This window comes from Diabrotica undecimpunctata, chromosome 6, assembly GCF_040954645.1.
Source record: "Diabrotica undecimpunctata isolate CICGRU chromosome 6, icDiaUnde3, whole genome shotgun sequence".
Lineage (NCBI taxonomy): Eukaryota > Metazoa > Arthropoda > Insecta > Coleoptera > Chrysomelidae > Diabrotica > Diabrotica undecimpunctata.
In genome coordinates, this window is record NC_092808.1 from 95,425,806 (window position 1) to 95,449,595 (window position 23,790).

Below are 23,790 nucleotides of genomic sequence, written 5' to 3' on the forward strand. Positions count from 1 at the left end.
TAATTAAAACAGACGATGAAACAAACGATAATAATACTTTGAAGGTTGAGACAAGAGGAAGAAAACAAATAAAATTGGATGATACAACCAAACAGGCCATTCGTCGTGAAGTACATGAATTTTATTTTAAAAAGGAATTACCAACTATAAAAAATTGATTTTTCTCTTCAATATAATGAAAATAGTCCAAAAATATCAAGACGCGTTTTGTTACGTACTTTACGTGAAATGAACTTTAGGTATTTAAAGAGAAGGAGGTATAGTACCCTCATTGAAAAAGAAATCATTTTATGGCGCAGAAAGTAACTGAAATAAATAGCAGAATTTCGAAGAGACGGAAAAAAATATATTATACAGATGAAACATGGTTAAATGAAGGACATACTGAGACAAAAATTAGGCAGGATTTAAATGTGAAAAACAAACGACAAGCTTTCCTAGACGGTTTGTCGACAGGTTTAAAAGTCCCATCTGGAAAAGGAAAACGACTTATTATGAGCCATATTGGTAGCGACTCAGAATTTGTAGAAGGATGTTTAAATGCATTTGCTTCTAAAAAGACTGGAGATTACGATGAGGAAATGGATGCAGATCATTATGAAAAATGATTTTCAGATATTCTGTTAAAAATCAAACCAGGATCTGTTATTGTTGTGGATAACGCTCCATATCACTGCCGGCGTGTAGAAAAGACCAACCACTAAATGGAGAAAAGCCGACATTGCAGATTGGCTTACTAAAAAAATATATTAAATTCAATGAACCAAAATTTTGAAAATCGAGTTACTAAACTTAACACGGTGTCATAAAGATAAACATATTAAATATGTAGTAAATGAGATGGCACGAGAACGAGGCGTAAATTGTAGTTCGATTGCCGCCATACCATTGTGAGTTAAACCCAATAGAACTTATATGGGCTCAAATAAAAAATTAAGTAGCAAGGAACAATGTTAGTTTCAAATTAAATGATGTAACAAATCTGCTTAATAGTGCCGTTAGAAATGTGACTTACAGTCGTGGATAAAATGTATTGAGCACGTAGTGAAAGAACAGCAGACTATGTGGAACCTTGATAACTTCATTAAAATTACCATGGAACCAGTTGTTGTGGATCTAGGTGAAGATACTACTGATGAATCTGAAGATGACATAGATGACTCACATTAGATTATATATAATGTAAGTTTTTATTTGAACATATTGTAACGAAATAGCCCATCTCCGATGCGTGATACGTGTCACAGTTCTTAAAAGTATGGATCTAGAATATTCGATCGTTGGCATTCTCGATGCGCTTTCGAAGTGAAGGATAGAGGTGGACTACTCCAGAATATTCTAGTACATAATAACTTAGTACTTTTCGTCGTACTTAGTAAAGTATTGTTCGTCGTAAACATCCGGGTAGTTCGGTAATGATCTTTGTAAAAAAAAAGAACATTTGAAAAGTACGTGTGTGCCTGACCAAAGATGCTGCTAGTACAACTTTCCGTAAAACAGTTACGTGAGCAACTAGAAGAACGAGATGAAGACTGCAGCGTGTCCAAGAAGATCCTCCAAGAACGACTGAAGAATGTTCTTAACAAGAATGGAGATGACCCAGAGACATTCCAGTTTCAATCAGCAGAAGAAACAGTTTTAACAAAAATGAATGAGAAATTTGAAAATGTTTCTCAAATGATCGAACAAACTTCTAGAAAAAATGATAATAAATTCGAAAATGTTTCTATAAGATTCGACGAGAAATTTGAAAACGTCTCGCAAATGATTGAAGAAACTTCTCAAATTATTAAAGAAGCAGCTAGACAAAAAGACAAGAAATTCGAAGAAGTTTCTAGAACATTCGATAAGATACAGAAAATGTAAAAGAAGTAGAAGAGACGATCAAACAGCTAGAGAGCATGATAACTAAAAAGAAGAATCACCTAAAGATGAAATGACACATCATATGAGATTCGAATTGCCACCATTTGATGGAAAGTCTTCTTGGTACATATACCTTAGACGGCCAAGTATTAGTTTTCTTCATCTAAGGCATCTATAAAATAAGAAAATAATTTTTATGACAATCAATTCGTCTAAAATACTGATTATTTTTTTATTAATAACTGCGCGTCCATGGCTCATTGATTTCCTTTACCATCAAGCCTGCAAAGGTCTACATTGAAAATATGAGTCACTTTCTACAATAGTGATACTGTGTTGTAGGGTTTTTGATAGTTTGGTATATCCTCATTTAACTTGGCAATGTAGGCAGATAGTTGTTAATAGGCAGCATGGGTTTCAGCAAGGGAAGTCGAATCTTACAAATCTTATAAGTATATCAAAGCAAAATTGTTAAGGCCTTGAGGATCGATGTCAGATAGATGCTATCTATACTGATTTTTTAGTACAGTAGTATTAGAGATTTAGGTATAATTTTCGATAGTTGTCTCCAATTCATTGATAACATTAGAGGTGGGCTAAATATCACTACTCTGTGATTTACCAGCTTTAATTAGAAAATAACAATCACGACCTGCAAATAACAACAAAATATACTGTGACTGTGATTTCTTATTAACTTATTCTATGTCTGTAGTTCTTGATCGCTAAAACGTGATATATCAATTTCTCGTCTCAGTAGCAAAGTTGTGAAATGAGATATGTGTAACAGGATAACAACGAAACGAGAAGTCAGCGCATCAGCAGTATTGTGAAATCTCTTTCTAATGAGGTTTAAAGGTTTCAAAGAATAATTAATTATATTTTCCTTTAATTATAATGTATATTATAAAAACATTTAATTTTTTATTATATTATAAAATTGTTTTGTTTTTTGTACACTATAATAATTAACGACACTAGATTTATAATCGAATAAGGTTTTTCAACAAATTTATTTTGTTATTTACTTAATTTTACAACTTTATATTATATATTACTGTTATTTTTATAAAAGAGAAACAATGAAAATAAAATCAAATTATTTATTAATATAAAATTATTTTCACATGTTTTATGTATTCTCACAACCCAATTTTATAATCATGACCTAGACAAAATAATAACATGTGTAGAAGTTTATGATGGTCCATAATGAAAACACTTTTTATTCAGAGTTTAACATATGTTTAGGAATATTTCATTGCTCTGTTAAATTACAATCACAGGTAAAAATCACAATGAATAAAAAATCACAATCACAGTTGTACCTGTGATTGCAGAATCACTGTTTAGCCTATCACTGGATAACATTAATACAATATCAGTGATGAAAGCAGCTAAGATGTTGGGATTTATCAATTGTAATTCAAAAGGGCTCTCATGCCTCACAGTTAAGCATTATATTGTGCATTGGTAAGATCTCAGTTAGAGTATTCTTCAGTTGTGTGGACTCCCAATTATGAGGTACACAAAAAGTTGATTGAGAACATTCAGCACAGATTTCTTTATTTCCGCTCATATTAATATAATATACCTACCTAGGCAAACACATGATTACCAGGAAATTTTAGGTCAGTTGAAGTTGATCATATTCTGTTACATGTTAATCTTTGTGTGCCTTCCAGGCAACTTAGAAATACAAATATATTCTAAACTACCTTTCACAATTCAAATTATGGTAAAAATTTGTCAATGTGCACAATATTGCAGTACATCAATACAAATCCATGCATTGGCATCTTAAACATATCTAATAGCAAACTGAAAGAAACAGTATGTGATATCAGAAAGTAAATATAAATATTATTAATTATTATTATCTTTTATTTTGTTAATTATCACATTAGGTATTATTTTTTAAGTTTGTATCTACTTGTATCAGCTCTTTAATTTATGTAATATATACCAAAGAATATAGACGCTTATATAAGCGTCTATTTTCTTTGTATATACTCTATGGGGGTTTCCCCTCAAATAAATAAATAAATATGACAGGACTTAAATATATTGTCACTAACCTTTTTCAATTTTTTTGTTTTCTTCAAATGGGTTAAGTTTATTCCCATGTTCTATTTCAGTATTCATAGGATGTTCCTTTACGTTTAAATAATCATATGTGTCATGTGAATGTTGCAGATTGGATTCCTCCTTAATTTCACATTTAAAGCCATTTAAAAAGTCATCATCACCCAAGTCATTATACTCTTTTATTTCTATTTTACACGCTTCCTCTCTATTTTCTTGTTTTACTTCCATTTGATTACACTTGATTGAATATTAATTTTACACCGAAAAAGTAAATTGGGTAAAAGGATGTATTCTGTAGTAAAAGCAGTAAAAGTATAATAAGTATTATAGAACCAGCAAAGAATATAGACGCTTCTATATTCTTTGGAACCAGGAACCAGAGTATAGTCTATAGAACGTTCCGTGAAGTTAGCTACAAATGACAAATGAAGGAAAGTATTATATTTGGCAGTGTTGCCATGTCGTTTTATTAAATCGCGAAATAGCATGCGATATAATGTTAATGAATTTTGTTTATTAAACATTCTTTTTTTAGTTTTAAATGAAGTTTAATTAATTTAAATTTATTTTAATATAATTTAAATTAAGTTTAATTTTTAAGTTTTTACATTTAATTACAACGGTATGTTGTAAAAATAACCTATTTATTTTATTGTAATCGTATTTAGTTATTTTACGCTCAGCTCGTCAGCTCTCGTGTTAACCCTTTAAGACTTGACTTTTTCTCTGCAGAAAAAATAATATTTTTCTATCGAATCTTCTTAATGGAAGATTGTAATATGCTAAAATCATATTTTTGACATTTTCGTTTAACAGGTAGTCGTATGACAGAATGTCTATTGCAATGGACATTGGGAATATAATGCGAATTTAGGAAAATAATACCATACGATATTTTTATCAAATATATATTGAGAAATTATAAAGTTCTGGAACAAAAATGGAGATTTGATGAACAAAATGAAACACGTATTTACTCTATGACTGTAATTTTGCTACTACACTAAAAAAGGAAAGTGATACATTATTCAACTAGTAAAGTAGCCAATAGATGACACTGCTAGAAAATATTTAAATTTATTTATCTATATCCAACACTCCCACTAGATAAACAAATTTAAAAAATATCATTTAACAAATATTTCTGACACTACATTAACTAAACCAATCTCTTTCAAAAACTTGTTGTGTTTTACAGGACTCAAGCTTTTTGTCAAGAGATCAGCTGGCATGTTAGCTGTGTCTAAATACTCCAGCTTTATCAAACCTTTGTTTACAGCTTCTTTGACAAAATGATATCGGATATCAATGTGTTTTGTTCTTCTATTCAATACAGGATTTATTGCTAGTTTCTGAGCTCCCATATTATCATTATATAGTAGGTATAACAATTTCATCAATACCCAACATTTCATACAACAAATTCTTTAAAAAAATAGCCTCTTTAGCAGCTTCCGATACTGCTATATATTCAGCTTCCGTGCTTGACAGAGAAACACTATTCTGTTTTCTGCTTTCCCAGACAATAGGTCCACCAGAAAATTGAAAATAGAAACCAGTGTAAGATTTTCTGTCATGAGAATTACTCCCCCAACTCGCATCTACATAACCTTTTAAATAATTATCATTTTTTGAAAAACTTAATCCATACTCTTTTGTAGCCTTTAAGTATTTTAATATTCGTTTTACATGCTTCCAATGCGTTTCTGAATGATAATTATTAAATTGACTGAGATAACTTACAGAATATGAAATGTCTGGTCTTGTCAAAACTGACAGATACATAAAACCACCTATTAAATTCTGATAAGGCACTTGAGGAGATGCATTATCTTCTCTATTCAAACTTAAACTAATCTCCATTGGGGTAGCAACTTCTTTTGAATCCTCCATATTGAACCTTTTTAACAATTGTTCAATATAGGATTTTTGATCTAGAGTTATAACACCATTCTCTTTATTACGAGTTACTCTCATACCTAAACAATTCTTAATTTCTCCTAAATCTTTAATTTTGAAACATTCATTTAATTTCAATTTTAAATTATCTGATTCATCGTTAGAAAAAATAAAAAAATCATCAACATAAACAGAGATAATGGTTTTTAGACTATTTTTCATCTTTGTGTACAGACATGGCTCATAATCAGATTTCTTATAACCTAGATTAATTAAGAAGTTATCGATTTTTTCATACCAAGACCTAGCTGACTGTTTTAAACCGTATATGGCTTTCTTAAGCCTTAAAATTTTGTTATTTTCGACTTCTAAACCTTCAGGTATAGTCATGAAAACATTTTCCTTTAGATCACCATTTAGAAAAGCCGTAGCTACATCCAGATGAAAAATATCCAAATTCAAATTTGCTGACAAGGCAAATAAAAGTCTTAATGTAGAATGCGTTATGACTGGAGAAAAGGTTTCATTATAATCAACTCCAAACTTTTGAGTGTAACCCTTTGCTACCAGTCTTGCACGATATTTCACTTTACCTAAGTTGTCAACCTTTCGTTTGTATACCCACTTACACTTCACTACACAACCATCTTCGGGAACATCAACCACTTCCCATGCTGCGTTATCCTGGAAAGACTGCAGTTCTTCTGTCATAGCTGCTAACCATAGATTACTATCTGGTCTTGACATGGCATCCTCAACACTAACTGGATCACAGTCACTATCCGAACACAAATAACTCACAAAATCATCAAACCTTTTTGGCTTAGGTATTTTGGTTGATCTCCTGATTTCATCTGGTAAGTTTGGCAAGTTACATAAGTAATCAGGATCGTTGTCTTCAGCAATTTCATCAACCGATGTTTCATTTTCATTATGATGATTTTGTTCCTGACATGATTCATGATTATCTCCCACTGAATCTGATAATCCTGACAACTCTTCATCAACTGTGATTGAAACATCAACTGATTTTTCATTTATTACTACATCCCTACTTATAACAATATCTTTTATTTCGGGATCATATAATCTGTAACCTTAAATGTTGTCACTATAACCAACAAGCACAGTTTTCTTTGATTTTTTGTCCCATTTATACCTTTTTTCTTTAGGTATCAGCATCATTACCTCAGATCCAAAGATTCTTAGATGACCAACTTCAGGTTTTTTGTTGGTCCAAATTTCTATCAGAGTTTTAGTCACACCTGTTACAATTGAACGGTTTCTTAGATAAACAGCAGTGTTGACTGCTTCAGCCCAAAATATCTTTTCGAGGCCAGAGTCAAACAAAAGACAACTTGCTTTCTCCACTATCGATCTGTTTAATCGTTCTACAGCACAATTTTGTTGTGGAGAATAAGGATTTGACTTTTGATGAATGATTCCATTACTTGATAGAAAATTTTCAAAAATATTACTACAAAATTCACCACTTCCATCGATTCTCAAAATCTTTATTTTAGTATCCTTCTGTTTTTCTACTAAAGATTTAAAATTTTGAAAAGTTTCATCTTTACCCTTTTGGAAATATACAAAAGACATCTTACTAAAATCATCTTAAAGGATAAAGAAATATCTAGAACCCCCTAATGAAGTCATCTCCATCGGTCCACACAGGTCAGCATGGATAATCTCCAAGCAAGCACTAGCTCTATTACCTCTGTAACTAAATGGGGGTCTAGTCTGCTTTCTTCACAACATATTTAGCATACATCATTGTTTGTTATATTACTGTTGCAATTTATACCGTCTACTAAACCATTCTTCATTAGATTTAAGTCTTTATAATTTATATGACCAAATCTTCTGTGCCATGTTTCACTACTAATTGTAGTTGCCATAAAAGCTTTCTGCTTATTGGGCATTTCAAAATTTAAACGATATACATTGTCTATCAAATCAGCTGTTGCAATCAATCCATTTTTATTGTATATTTTGCAACCTGCATTGTTAAATATAACATCATTTCCATTTTTTATCAGTTGGGAAACAGATAAAAGGTTTGTTGTCAGATCAGGAACATATGATATATTATTTATGCTTACCTCAGATCTCTTATCAACAATTGTGGTTATCATCATATCACCAGCACATTCTACCGTTAATAGTTCACTGTTAGCCACAGATATATTGGACATACTACCATCTCGAATATTTCTCAACCAATCTTTTCTAGCTGTAAGATGCGTGCTGCATCCAGAATCGATATAAAAATCTGTAGATTTAAATTTTCTACTTAAAAACACTGCACTAAACGCATTATTATTAGCATTAGGGCACTTGTTCATGAAATGACCTTTCTGTTTACAACGAAAACAGGTTATATTTCTCTTGTCTTTCTTGTTGACGTTCTTGACATGATTAGTGCTAACTTCACTCGACTTTGTAGCAAAAGTTTTCTGCTTCCCACTGCTAGCGCCGTCTATCTGCATATCAAGCAATTTCGATTTAATTTCGTCGGTGGTAAGTGGTAATAGCGATTCCTGAATGTTCGATAGCTAGAATCATGGGCATATACCTTTCTGGAAGTCCCGCCAAAAGTAATGACCCCACCCACGTGTCATCAATCTTGAAGCCGGTCCTATTCAATTTCTGAGCCGTTTCGATCACTTGATTAACGTATGATTCCATGGAATTGCAGTTTTCCAACCGTAAAGATATCAGCGTTCGAAGCAATCCTACTTTCCTCGAAAAACCTGAATCTTCGAATAATTTTTTTAGCGTATCCCATACATCTTTCGCCGTGCAAGCATCTTTTACATGCAAATATAGGGATGGATCTAATGTCAATATTAACTTAGCTTTAGCTTTGGCAACAAGTGTTGTGTCTTCTTCAGTTCCCTGGATACACTTGGACAATCCTTCTAGAACGAAGACATTCTCAACCGCAAACGACCAGTCCTGGTAATTGTCTCTACCGGTTAAACGCAGTACACTTGTAAGATAGTTTACAGCCATTTTCGATACTGTTAATCCACTAACTTTTTACCGAATGAACACGTACTACACTATTTGAACTAATCGGAAATCTTCCACTTAATCGTCTGGGCCCATAACCTATTGAGAAATTATAAAGTTCTGGAACAAAAATGGAGATTTGATGAACAAAATGAAACACGTGTTTACTCTATGACTGTAATTTTGCTACTACACTAAAAAAGGAAAGTGATACATTATTCAACTAGTAAAGTAGCCAATAGATGACACTGCTAGAAAATATTTAAATTTATTTATCTATATCCAACAATATAGTATATTTATATCAAGCAAATATTGAGTTAATTTAAATAAAAATATTTGAAAAAATTTTTGTTTTTTACAAAACATTAATGTACATTACATTTTTCACAAAAAACATTCGTTTTCCCTTTACACCCAACATTTTTGCATCTGGATGCTTCCTTTTTGTTTTCATGCTCGGGTAAATGATCTATTTTATCCATTCTTATTTCCTTCAATGATCTAATTTCATCCCTGGGTCTTTTTGGATTGTGGGAGGGATTCTCATTTGACATTTTAGGACGACCAATGCTTGTTTTTATTGGTTTTTCCACTTTAATTACGCGTTTTAAATCCCCGTTTTTTTTTTGTAGTATATGTTTTTCTTATAGGGTGCTTCAAAAAGTTTGTAACTAGAAAAAAAATTGTCGAAGTAAAGATATTTTTCTTTTGGAATATCTTTGGCCAGGTGCAGAATAGCTGATGAACCTAAACCAAACTCTTCGTCGATTAATTATTTTGGAATTTCCGTTGTTGAACCTTGGTAGATTATAAAGTCATAAGCAATTTCACTTTCTCCAAATAGGACAAAAATTTGAATGCCCCATGGGGATGGCTTATTTGTTACATATTGTTTATTATTGAGTCTTCCCGTGAACGGTACAATCTGTTCATCCACACACAGGTTTGTTTCTTTTTGTTCCTTAGTACAACGTTTTCGATACTCTCAAAAAATGGTCTCACTTTGTACAATTTATATGTACAATCGTTAGATTTCTCTAAATTGTTAATAATATGTACAATACCCTAAGCTTAAAAAATCTGTCTCTACTCATATCATTGCGAAAGACATCTATACCACAGAATAATAAACAATGTTAATGTAAAGTTGTTATTTATTCTGTGTCTATTCGCTCCGTGCGTGACCATGGTAGGGGTACCTTGAAACGATGCCAGCGTGCGTAGCGGCGAAATATGACACAATTGGAGTCTTTATACGCATAAATTTTATCAAAAATGTGTGCAAATACATATTGCGTATTTAATTGTGCTAATAATAGCAAAAATAGCAAGTGTAGTTTTTATAGGTTTCCAAAGATTACATATAAATTAGAGAAAAGAAAAATATGGATCCGTGCGATTAATATGAAAAAGTAAATATCACATAACATCATTTTTATGCAATTAAAATAGGAAATGATACCTTAATGATGATTACCTTAAATGATATTTTATAAGGCTTCAAGCTAACTGCAGAGTGCCTGATGACTTTAGCTTTTATATCATAACTTTTACTATTACTGTTTTTAATTATATGCTCTTTCACGTGAAAAACTTGATTTGCCAGTACTAGATTTTTAACTTTTCTTTTCCGTTTGGGCTTAAAAAGATATATTATGATGAATTTTGAGAAACCCAGTTTTTAATACTACATTTATTTTGTACATAAACTGAAAAAATATAGTTAAAAAGTTAATTATTAATAATTGTCAATTTCGCCTGTATTTAACAATGTCAAACATATGTCATTAATGTCATATGTTTAACCTGAAAATTGGTAGACTCCAAAACTGTCAGATGAAGGCGGTAGGTGTCGCGTCAGTCACGCACAGAGCGAATACTGAATACCTTATTCCAATACATTCTGATTCTTGGAAAAGATAAACATCCCATGAGGATGTGCAACCCTACAAAACTTTCCATTTCACATCGGTTTGTTGGTTGAAAATGGTTGTTATTTTGGATGTTATAGATATTGGTGATTTCGGCCATTTTATCAAAAAAAAGTATGAGGAAAATATTTTAAAAAGTAATTTATAGGATCCTTTGTTTCTTCTGTACCTGATGTTTCGAAAGTTGTTGTTACAGCTTTTGAATGACATTTTCTTGTACTAAACTTGCGTTTGTTCCATCTTAACCCTTTGTGGTCGACTAAATATTGTGGGTGACTGTCCCAACGGTCGTAGGCATGTATATCATGCAACGACGTTGGAGTCGTCACGTGTTTCCGGCTCCGAGTGCGCCACAGTCGTCATGATTTTTAACGCCTTTCAATATGAAAGAAATGATCTCTTTGAAAATTCATATTTCTATATCTATTGATTATGAGTAATTGAAATTTTCACATAGTACTCTTGAAACTAAAGGAAATTCAATAATGACAGTCTGAAATAAATATTTCTTTTATTTTGTTATTAAATTTTTATTCAAAAAGTAGTCAGTTTTTTAACAAAATAATGTTGATTTTTTAAAATCTTTGAAAACAGAAATTAATCTTAAAACAAAAATGTATTCTCGGTAAATGTTTTTAACATTATATATTTATCGCTATGTTGACCTAAAAAAACTCATCAATATTTAAAATTTTGTATAGTGTGAAATTTTTCAAAGCAAGTTCCGGGATGCAGGCCAGGACCACTTGGACACGTTTTACAGTAGTATGTTGTTGTTCTACGTCCTCCGGGTTTGGTTCTGTCACTGCAAACTTTGCAATCCGAATTACTTGTCCTTGAATATATTGCATGAAATAAACCATTTAAGCGGATTGCATCTTCCGGGGTTTTCCCAAATCGTTGTCGAGCAGGATTTTTGAAAGTGGCTGTCAATTGTGCAACCAACGCTTTTCTAAAATTTTTTGAACGATAAGTTCGAGGTACGTTATTATGCATCTTGTATAGAAGAAAGGCATTATTAAGTGTTACTTCTAGCATCCAGAAGAATAATTTTCGCCACAATTTGCTTGATTTTCTCATAAAAGCATAAGAAGTAGCATAATGATCTGCTACGTCGACACCACCCATATATTTATTGTATTCACTGACAACTTTTGGTTTACTTCCTGTTACCTCGACCCACCCCCCATCATTAAGTTTTCTGCGTTTCTTAACCTCCTCAGTTGAATTATCATATAACGTAGACAGCATTACAACCACTCGTTTATCTTTCCAGGCTACTGCGGATAATTTATTAGTACGTCGACTAACTACGTCTCCTGGTTTCAATGTTTTGGTGAAAGCAGGTTTTATTTCCATTGGCAGTCCTATTCTATTAGTCATCACAGTTCCTGTCAGGTGAACTCTCATTTTATATAGCTCCTTAGCTAATAGTGGGCTTGTGTAATATCTGTCTGTAAATACATGATATCCTGCGGTGCCATTTCCTGCGTCTATCAGCTTGGTCATTAAATGTACCACAATACGTGCTGTTATAGGAAGATCAGGACGTATTAATGATTGTGTTGTTTGAGTGCCAAAGTAGGGTTCTATGCCACAAACATATCCATTACTCGAATCAGCTAGAGCAAAAACCTTTATTTCCCACTTTGTTGGTTTATCTTTGTTGTACACTTTAAATGACACTCTTCCTTTGAATCCCACGGTACTTTCATCCAGTGATACATATTTGTTTGGTGTATACAACTTTCTAAATTTCGAATCTAGATATTTGAGAACCAATTTCACTTTAGAACTTCGAGATCTTGTACCATTTGCGGGATCATTTTCTTCGGGAGGGGAAACATGTAAATTCCAAAAAATTTGGAAAAATCGTCTTTTTGATATTACATCTTTGAAAAATGGTTGGTAATCTATCCGCGCACTGGAAAAATAATCCGACAGTTCAGGCTTAGGGTTTAATGCCATATTAATTATGACACCAAGAAAACATTTAAATTCTTCTAACGTTACAGGCTTCCAAGTACTCCAAATTGATCTTTTTGTACACGGCGTATTCATCATTTTTTTTTCAGTAGCATATCTAAAATAATAAAAGTAATCAGTATCTCGAATAACAATTAAAAATTCTAAAATATACCTGTTTGTATCAGTTACAATGGCCGTTAACAGATCATCTGTAAAAAACAATTGAAAAAAATCCAACTCTTTAGTGCCTTCAAAGTTTCGCGGACAATGAAATCCAATGTCCTGCGAAAAAGAAAATTCTTTGAATTTTGTATTGACTGATTCCCATGTTTGCCATATTTCTTCATCTTCTTCAGTACTTTCATCACTCTCCTCCGGTTCCTCATTTTCGAACATTAAATTGTCTTCAATTTCCGATATGTCGGATTCTGAAGTACTTTCCCAACCCCGGTTATCGATTTCAACATTATTATCCTCATCACTGTTATGTAAATAGTACTCTAGTTCGTCATTACTTAAAAATCCTCCTCTAGACATATTTTCAAATTCAAAATAACAGAAATATTAAAAAACGTAAACAGAACGACTTCAGCAACAACGTGTAGTACAGCACTGTATTCAACCACAAATAACAACGTACTGAATAAAAGTAAACAACCGTTTTACTTCTAAATGGCGCGATTTTAGCATAAAGAACAAGAATCGATTACTATTTTTATCGATATATCGATATTCCAGTAATTGAACACAGAAAAACTTTTGTCATGCTGGAGATGCCTACGACTGAATCTAAAAATTTAGCGTGGCATGTCTCACATGCCAGACGACCTATAGGACTAGATTATGGCAAAATTAAGCGACCATGGTGAATGATCAGGTCTGGTATTATATACATGCCTACGACCTCAAAGGGTTAATTCTAGTTTTGGTTGGTTCTTCCTTTTGTAGATGATTTTAAATTCTTCTGTTAGTTATTAACAGGATTGTATATTAATTGCTCCTTCTAAAAATCCCCAAGGTTAGAAAGTTGATTAGTATTAATTAATATTTTTACCTACAATAAATAATTCATGAGAAGAGCCTGAAACATCGTCCATAGACAAAACAGGAAGGTCCGGACCAATTTCTTCATTATAGACATCTTCTATGTCTGATTGATCTTCAATTTGAGATAAAACAATATTAGCTAAAAAGGACCTAAGAATCTCTTTGTCTTTTGGATTATCCGGATTAAAGCCTAAAACAAAAATATCAATATAAACCTGTAGTCCATTGCAATGGACATCATATTTTAATGTTTGTTATCGACAAAAAACAACAATAAATTATCTTTGTCGAATAAGCAGTATAAAAATTAATATGTCTACTATTAGGTATATAAAATAATATTTGGTTACATATGATAAATTTACGACTTGAAGAAACATGATATTTACTTACGCTTTCCGGGGTATCGTAAATTCGCCATATCACACTATCTTTAAAAGCACTTAACTCGGCTATGATTCAAAATAAACTGAAAATTTTTATGACTAGTAGTAACTGAGATATGCAAAATAAAAAATATTTAGTTGCCAGCAATTTACAGGAGTTTAATTTTGTTGTAGGGCTTACGTAAATATATGTCCATTGCAATGGACACCGGATCTGAAAGGGTTAATATGTGTGCGACCGACTCCCGCGTTTCTCCTCTCTTTCCACCCCGAGGTATTCGTGAGGAATCACAAAGTGGGCAACGCCTGGTGGTAGATTTCAAAAGCATCCACTTCCGGAAAACCTTGAAATTGTCATTAATTTATATACATATTAGCGACCGGTTTATATTGTAATTAACAATGACTTCGACTTCAAAAAACTATTGCAGTGTTCCATAATGTTCATCCTATTATAATTCACAAAAAAAATTCCATACTTAAAAGTTTGACAATGCATTTTGCGAATTGGCAAACCTATATCCAAGTACATGACTGTGTGCAGTTTACATTTTACTGAGAACGGTTACTTTCCAAGTAATTGTTGATTAAAATATTATTTATATTTTAATATATTTATATTTAATTTACTTTATAGTAACACCTGAAACTAAATTGAGAAGACTGAAGAAAAATGCTGTTCCATCAGTTAAATTGCCCCAAAGGTCTCATGAAGTTATTAGTAGAAAACGTAAGGCGTAATTTACAAAATATAACGTGGCCAGCTCCAAAAACTGCCTCACCCTCAACTAAAGATCTCTGTCGACCTTGCAACCACAAAAATAATTGAGACAATGTAAATTTTACTTTCCGTGTTTCAGACATACTGTAAAAAAATGGGTGTGGCAGTCCAGTGGGACTGCCGGTGGAAGTTACACTTCTATACACGCATTCGCCGTTACAAATTTATTTGGGAGTCAATCTGCACAATCATTACATATGTAATGCTATAGGTAAGACATGACAGAAAGAGAAACAGAATTAATAACAACTTACTAACAATTAATAAACTACTTTTGACCTGTAATAGGAGTATAGTAAATGAAGGATTAAATCAATATTTTGATGAAAATGTATATTTTTATTTTCATATATATATGAAATGAGTTGAATGCAAAAATTTTTTTACACATACTCTGCAGTAAAATTCATTGTTTATTTTGTTATTAATATAATAATACAATACAAATTAAAATGCAATATTCATAAGTATTTAAAAATGACAATAATATACATAACTTTTCTACGTACGCATATATGTTTAATTTACCATGGAATATTATTAATATAAAAGTCCTCCCCGACTGGGAATCGAACCCCGGTCTCTCGCGTGACAGGCGGGGATACTGACTACTATACTACCGAGGACATGACACAAACGTATTTCAAAATTGACAGTTATGGGTCATACAGTGATTTATTGAGATTATTATTTGGAAATACAAAAGACTAATATAATAATTATGAACATTTAATAAATAATACAAAACATATCACATAAAAAAATAATATTAAACTCCATTCGCTTAGCTCGGGCACATTTTGACAGATTCATTGTCGGAAACCTACAACACAACAATTCCTACTTCTCAGTATTAATAGCTCAAGTATGCTACTATTGCAGACTTCTTTCTTTCTAAAAAAAGAAGAATTATTCTAAATAGTGGAAGTGTATACTAAACCCATCAAATTTTGGGTAGTATATATTTAAAAAATATATTTTAGTTGTTATAATTTAACATAACTATTTATTATATGGTGCAGATAAATAAATATTGATTGTCGGTAATTCGTAAAGTTCTATTTTATTTACTATTTAGTTTGTTTACTATTAATATTGGCTATGAGTACGTGTGCTTGGTTGTATAGTAATTTCCAGCCACTCTTAGTCTGTCAAAAAGTAACTAACTTCGCAAAAAAATTATTACTAAATTCACTAGACAGTTCGGACTGGGAATAGCGAACCGAGTTTAATAAATATTTTATTATATATATATATATATATATATATATATATATATATATATATATATATATATATATATATATATATATAATATTATATGTATATATATCTTTATATAATATATATATAATATTAAATTATATATACAAAAGGAACATTTTTATATTGGAGAGAGGAAGAGAGAGAAAATATATCTTCTGTCTCTCTCTTACTCATTATCTTACATATGTAATGATTTCACAGATTCACTCCCATACAAATTTCCAACGTGGAGCCCGCGTATAGAAGTATTACTTCAAAAATTAATTTTATTTTTATTCAGGTTTGGAAGTCAATTGCCATATGGATAAACTCGAATCACAAACAAATAAACTTTGAAGAACGTACTCCAACTTTTACTTTGGCAAAACACACGTGTAAATGAGTTATATTAAACGTTTTATAGCTTCGAGATCAAGAGATCAAATGACAAAATTATTTGTTTTCCCGAAGTTATAGTCCATCTTTGAAATCTTGAGCGCCCCCTGTCGGAATTGGCTATCGCGAATGAAGCACAGAATACACTATCCAAATTCATGGTACAATGAATACACATGTACCATGATCCAAATTGGGATGGTGTATTTCTCGTGTATTTTGTGATACAACTTCGTAGTTCTCTGACGTTCCTGTGATTTTACCACAAATCAGCACAAAACATGTGTTTACGTTAATTGTCAATAACATAACATGTTGAATTTAAATTGTCGTCGGTAAATCCTAGTTTAAAGTTTACTTTTAGTACTTTATTAATAATTTAATCCAGATTAATATAAAAAGAATATGACCGGAAAAACTGATTTAAATGTTGGTGTTGCTCCAACAGTTCAACAAATTAATGCTGATAGAATAACAGAGGTTTGTTTTTACATAACCTATAGAGAAAATTAAATGTAAAATAATCATTCTTTTTTAGCTTGCTGATAAGTATTGGGCGCCTCATTCTATAGAAAATCATCTAAAATATGATCCAGATGTTATTGAGGATATTTATATGCAAGATATACGAGGAAGCAAGTATGTTTTCATTAATGACATTTCTTGAAATATTTGATATATTTTTTATTTTAGCTTCTCTATTCGACGAATTATGGTTTTAGAATTTAGCCAGTATTTAGAAAACTATCTTTGGCCCAATTATTCTCCAACTGCCTCCTATTCACACATGCTATCAATTATTATAATGGTAAATGAAAAATTTCGAGAAAGAGTTCAAGTATGGCAGGTAATGAAACTATGTTTATTATTAAACTGTCTTAGGATAGTAAAATGTTTATAAATTGTCTATGCTCTTTGTTTTCTATGCCATATTAACTGTATTTATGTTTGAACCTTCATTTCTTGTATTTATTATTCTGCTTGTCCATTCCTTTAATAGCACTTCCTTTCCTTCTACATTACCACATCTACTATTTTAGCCCGTGTTATGTTTCATCCTTTTAAAAAGACTGCATTAAATTATACATATATATATATATATATATATATATATATATATATATATATATATATATATATATATATATATATATATATATACATATATATATATATATATATATATATATATATATATATATATATATATATATATATATATATATATATATATATATCTGCTTCTAAATTTTCATTATTTTCAAACAATATATAGAGTTTAAGAATTTATTTTTGTTAAATTCTAGTAGATTTGTGGTGATTCCAGATCATCTACTTTTTAAGTAAAATAACAAGAAATGTGTCACTATAGTGGAAAACGAAAACATGTTTTTATGTATAATTTTTAAAAAAATCAGAACTTTATCTGCACAATCTTTTGACTTAGAAGAAAATAGGAAAAAATATGTAGAGTTATTAAATTTGCACAATCAGAAGCTGAGATTAAAAATATTTATTAATGCATTTTAATTAGATACCTTTTTGTGCACAGCAGTTTGAAATTGTCAAATTTTTTATTTCCTACTTCCATTGAAAAAATTTCAAAATTCTGCCATAACCATCTTGTTGGGCAAAACATTTTACATCTGAGAAGACATAAGTAGACTACAAAGCAGCCTACGACTCTGTGAATAGAAGAGAAATGTTCAAAGCAATGAAAGAGCTAGGAATACCAACCCAGTTGGTAAATTTAACAAAACTAACTCTTAAAAAAGTTTAATGTAGAGTATGAATTCAGGGGGAACTATCTGAACCTTTTAAAACAAATAATGAGCTGCGCCAGGTGCCAGGGAGACCCTTTCTACTGTATACTGTTCAATCTGGCTCTGGAAAAAGTTATATGTATGTCACAAATCAAAACCACTTGTTCAATATATAATAAATCAGTGCAAATCCTGGCCTATGCTGATGATATCAATATTGTTGGGAGAATGGAAAACACTGTACGAGAGGCGTATGTAGTATTAGAAGAATCAACTACAAAAATGGGTTTAATAATAAACACCAACAAAACGAAGTATATGAAAATAAGCATGCAACATCAAATACTACGACCTCTCGTTATATAAAATGACGTCATCTAAGCAGTGAACGAATTTGTATACCTGGGACCACTCCTTAACACTGAAAACAATACTACCACAGAGATAAAACGTAGAATTTGCATGGCCAACAGATGCTATTGTTCTTTTGCAGATTGTTCTTCTGCAGAGACTGTGTTTTCATTTAAAAAAAATACCTGTTTTAACTAACAAATTCATTCACCTAGAGGAGCAAATCAAGTCTTTAAAGGAAGAGCTAGATGCAGTTAAGCAACAACAACAGCAGTGCATTGATTGTACAACTAATGTGGAAACATTATTGCACAAGTTTGAGGATCATGCTGAACGTGCTGATAATCTAATGGTGTATGGCATTTCGAGTGTATGGCACCGAAATTTAGTCATAAACGTAATTAATAAGTGCAATCGCATTGAGGATGGCATAAAAATAGGCTAAGATAAAACGAAACTTCAACAGGGACAGTTTAAAACTGTTTTGACAGAGTTGCGTGCTGGAGAACAGAAGGGAGAATCTGACTTGATTATTAAATTTACAAAGAGGCTTCCGACAGTTGCTAAAAAAACTTCAAAAAAACCAATTGCAATAAACACTATGTGTATATTATCAAAATCTTGGAGAAATATGTACTCAACTCAATGAACTTCGAACCTCCAACTACCAATGCAACTATGATGTCATCATTCTGGTAGAAACTTGGCTTAATCAAGATTATTCAGATAATGAATTGTTAAACTCTGGCTACCACATTTTCAGATTGGATCGTAACTTAAGAACTAGCACTAAGCAGCTTGGAGGAGGAGTTTTAATTTTGTTACGAAACCATTTTAAAGCTAAACAAATCAAATCTGACATTAATAATGTTGAGCATCTGTTTGTTCAAGTGGATTATGAATGTGCATCAGTTATCTTGGGTGGAGTGTACATTACTCCAAACTCATCAGAAGATATTTAACTTAGTCATTGCTCGGCAGTTGAAACTATTAAAAACAATAGGCCAGATCTATCTGTATATTTATTTGGCGACTACAATTTACCACTAGCTTATTGGGCTTACTCAAATGAAGAGGGCTTGCTCGTTGACTGCCCACAAAACTATCCAGCAAAGCTGATATGCGAATGCTTCTCTCACTTGAACCTGAGGCAATCAAATATTATACTGAATCAACGTGGAGTATTTTTGGATCTCTTTTCCACAGTATTGAAGACTATCAGAAACTCTCAGTGTATGAGGCAGTGGACACTTTGCTTCCCAATAACTTTTGTCATGTGGTCATTACTTGTGATCTTAGTTTTAATGGTAATGTTAAACAGTTAGATTATAATACTACATATTTTGACTATCGTAATGCAAATTCTATAGGTCTAAATAATTATTTTTCTTCAGTTGACTGGAATATTGTTTTTGATGATTCAAATATTAATATCTCAGTAAATAATTTTTATGAAGTTCTTTCTGAAGCAATATCTTTTTTTTTTCCGAAAAAAACATATAAACCTTCAAAATTTCCTCGTTGGTTTTCTCCAGATTGAAACAAACTTGTCATTTAAAAAAAACTGCTCATGCTAGATTCAAACATACTCAGTTAGCAGCTGATTAAACCTTATTTTCAGATCTTAGAACACAATGCAAAACATTAACAGGTCAATGCTACAGATCTTATATCTCCAACATTGAGGAATCTATTCACTCAGACTCAAAACAATTTTGGAACCATATAAACTCTTTGAATAAAAGCCACGGAATTCCAAATGTCATGCATTTTAATGACTTGTTAGCTGAATCAAGTGAGGAAATAGCAAACTTGTTTGCGAGCCATTTCTCTAGTGTCTATCGCTCAGACAAAGTTAATTTAAGTAACTTCAATTTTAAAGTAAAAAATTCTGTTGACATTCCATTTATCCAATGTTCACTTTCTGAAGTCTTTGAGTCTATAAATGGTCTAAAGGATAAACTGAGTAATGGCCCTGATAATATTCCTACATATTTCTTAAAAAGATGTGTCTACAGTCTATCCAAACCTTTACATGTATTATTTAATTTATCTTTGAGACTACACACCTTCCCTAGTAAGTGGCGTGACAGTTATATAAGTCCTGTATTTAAAAACGGTGACAGAGACAATATAAAAAAATTGTAGGCCTGTTGTTATGTTATCTGCCATCCCTAAATTTTTTGAACTAATTCTAAACAAATATCTTACTTGGCATTTTAGGAATCTCTTGATTAATGAGCAACGTGGATTTAGGCAGGGTAAATCTACATCTACTTAGGGTAAATCTTAGGTAACGGGTAGGAACTCCATTGGATAGTCCTATCAGGGAAAATGAATCAATCCCTGCCTTCCGCAGATTCCAGGTGTTTCCTGGCCCGGGAAACTAGTACCTGTTTAGGGTCCCTTGTCCAGGGTTACGGATGAAGTCCACAACGGCATTCGTGGCGGGGAAGAGTATCTTCACTACGGCATGGAGGGCGGAAGTGGCAACCTTTGATTTTAGGGTTTGTATAGAATCAAGCTGCTGCCTTGTAGTTATAGTCGTTGGATCGTCAAAGGCTAGAGGAAGAAAACCTTGATCACAAATTACCCGGTCCTCCAGGTTGGGGGTTGTGGCATTGGACTGGTTCTCCAATACTCGTCAAAATTTTAACATACCAAAAAGCCTAAACAAAGCCTCGGAACTTTAGATGGGTTTTCAAGGAAACGACCAAAGCTAAGAAAACGGATTATGAATATTGGTACATGGAATATACAGGGGATAAAACAAAAGATTGATATCATTGTGCCTGATCTAGAACAAATGAAAATGGATATTATAGCACTAACTGAAACAAAAAAAAAGGAACTGGCACTGATATGGTAGGAAATTATATACATATATTCACTGGAGTCCCGAAAGATAAAAGAGCCGCTAGGGGAGTATCAATACTAATAAAGAAAAAACTTAAGAATAATATCACAGACTGGGAAACAATTGATGAGAATATCCTAAGAGTAAATATAGACATATATGGGCACAAGATTACCATGATAGCCGCTTATGCCCCCTCTGATGATGCAACAATCAACGTGAAAGAAGATTTCTTTCAAAAAATCGAGGATATACTTAACAACATAGGAAAAAACAGAGAAATAATTATGCTTGGGGACTTCAATAGTAGAACGGGATATCAGAAAAACAGTAGAGTAGTAGGACCTTTTGGAGAAATGGCAACTAATGATAATGGCGGTAGACTTATACACTTATGTGAGAGCTATGAGTTAAAAATTAGCAATGGATTCTACAAACATAAGGACATACATAGATATACCTGGATTCAACAAACACGCAATCTAAAATCAGTCATCGATTATATTATTAGTAAACAAAAATCTGTATTACAGTGGAATGATGTAAGAGTTCTCCGAGGAATAACATGTGGATCCGATCACTACTTAGTAAGAGCAAAAATTTTGTTCCCACTTAAGATAATACACGGAGACCAAAACCTAGAAGACAAGCAAGACTTGCAGACAGTAGATACTCCGAAGTACAACTTCAATAGTTTTATAAATGATAGTACTAAACAGCTATACCAACGACGACTGGATTAAAAACTACGAGAAATAGAGACACAAACATTTTCAGATATTTACGAGAATATTATTGCTAGTTTACACCAGGCCTCTAAGGAGACACTCGGGACACAGCAAAACAAAATTAGTAACAAAATATGGTGGAACGAAGAAATCGAATATATGGTAAAACAGAAAAAAGAACAGCATCTAAAATGGCTAAATACAAAAAATACTGAAGACCATCAAGCTTACAAAGAAGCCGATAGACAACTACGAAAAATGATAAAACAAGAAAAGAATAAAACATGGGATCAGAAATGTCAAGAAATCAATACATACATCGGAGGGAAGCAATGTACAGAGGTATGGAATTTTATACAATCAGTAAAAAATACAGGAAAAGACAAAGCACACATACACACCATAAAACCAAGACAATGGAAAGATCACTATGAAAGCTTGCTGACAGAGACAAGACAAGAATACCTAGCGAACTCCCCAACACAGTCAGTACATATACAAGGAGAGGAAGCGAGGGTAGACATCGAAACAGTAAGGAAGGCTGTAATGACCCTAAAGAATGGTAAATCCGCTGGACCTGAGGGAATCTATGCTGAAATGCTTAAGAATGGAACTCATAAACTATTTGAAATATTAACTTATGTGATCAATCAGTGTCTAAATGGACACCCAGTACCAGAACAATGGAGAACGGCATACATGTCCTCAATACACAAAAAGGGGGACAAAAGGAATTGTAATAATTATAGAGGCATATCTGTAACCAGCACCCTGAGCAGACTGTATGGACGAATTTTGAGAAATATGATCGAGGAAGAATATAAGCACAATGAAGAGGAAGAACAAAGCGGGTTCCGTGCAGGAAGATCGTGCACCGATAACGTATTTTGTCTTAAACAAATAATAGAAAAAAGATCGGCTAAGAATCTAGAAACTCATATTACTTTTGTAGACCTGCAAAAAGCATATGACAACATCCCCTTAACAAAACTGTGGACAATGTTGAAAAGATCTAACATCAACCACACATTGATAAATGCTGTACAAGAACTATATAGAGATTCTAAGGCACAGATAAAAACAGGAAAATATCTAACGGAAGAATTCCTGGTTACAAAAGGCTTGCGACAGGGATGCTGTATCTCACCAACCTTATTCAAGATATATGTTGCAGCGGCATTGGAAAGATGGAAAAGAAAGGTACATAGGATGGGTATAGAGCTTAGCAATGAATGTATATATACACTCCAGTTTGCTGATGACCAGGTAGTGCTAGCGACCGACAGGGAAGACATGCAGTACATGCTAAGAAAACTGATAGAAGAATATAACGACTGGGGAATGAATGTCAATACAACAAAAACCAAATATCTTTGTATTGGAAACGAGTCAGATAACATAGACCTCGAAAACGGACAACATATTTCCTGCTGTCAGAGCTATGACTACTTGGGTGTTGCCTT

At 32.3% G+C, this 23,790-nt stretch overlaps 2 protein-coding genes across 2 annotated transcripts in view; one reads left to right on the forward strand and one right to left on the reverse strand.

The window, feature by feature from the left end:
- The window catches only part of PIG-O (phosphatidylinositol glycan anchor biosynthesis class O), a 94,681-nt gene extending 90,365 nt beyond the window's left edge, over positions 1–4,316 (reverse strand). The window contains exon 1 of the mRNA XM_072534939.1: positions 3,945–4,316. Coding sequence (XP_072391040.1) covers positions 3,945–3,992 — 48 coding nt within the window. The 5' untranslated portion in view covers positions 3,993–4,316. The remainder of the gene's footprint in view (positions 1–3,944) is intronic.
- A 12,553-nt stretch (positions 4,317–16,869) lies between these two features.
- The window catches only part of LOC140443592 (RNA helicase aquarius), a 202,574-nt gene continuing 195,653 nt past the window's right edge, over positions 16,870–23,790 (forward strand). The window contains exons 1-3 of the mRNA XM_072534941.1: positions 16,870–17,108; positions 17,167–17,267; positions 17,322–17,475. Coding sequence (XP_072391042.1) covers positions 17,034–17,108; positions 17,167–17,267; positions 17,322–17,475 — 330 coding nt within the window. The 5' untranslated portion in view covers positions 16,870–17,033. The remainder of the gene's footprint in view (positions 17,109–17,166; positions 17,268–17,321; positions 17,476–23,790) is intronic.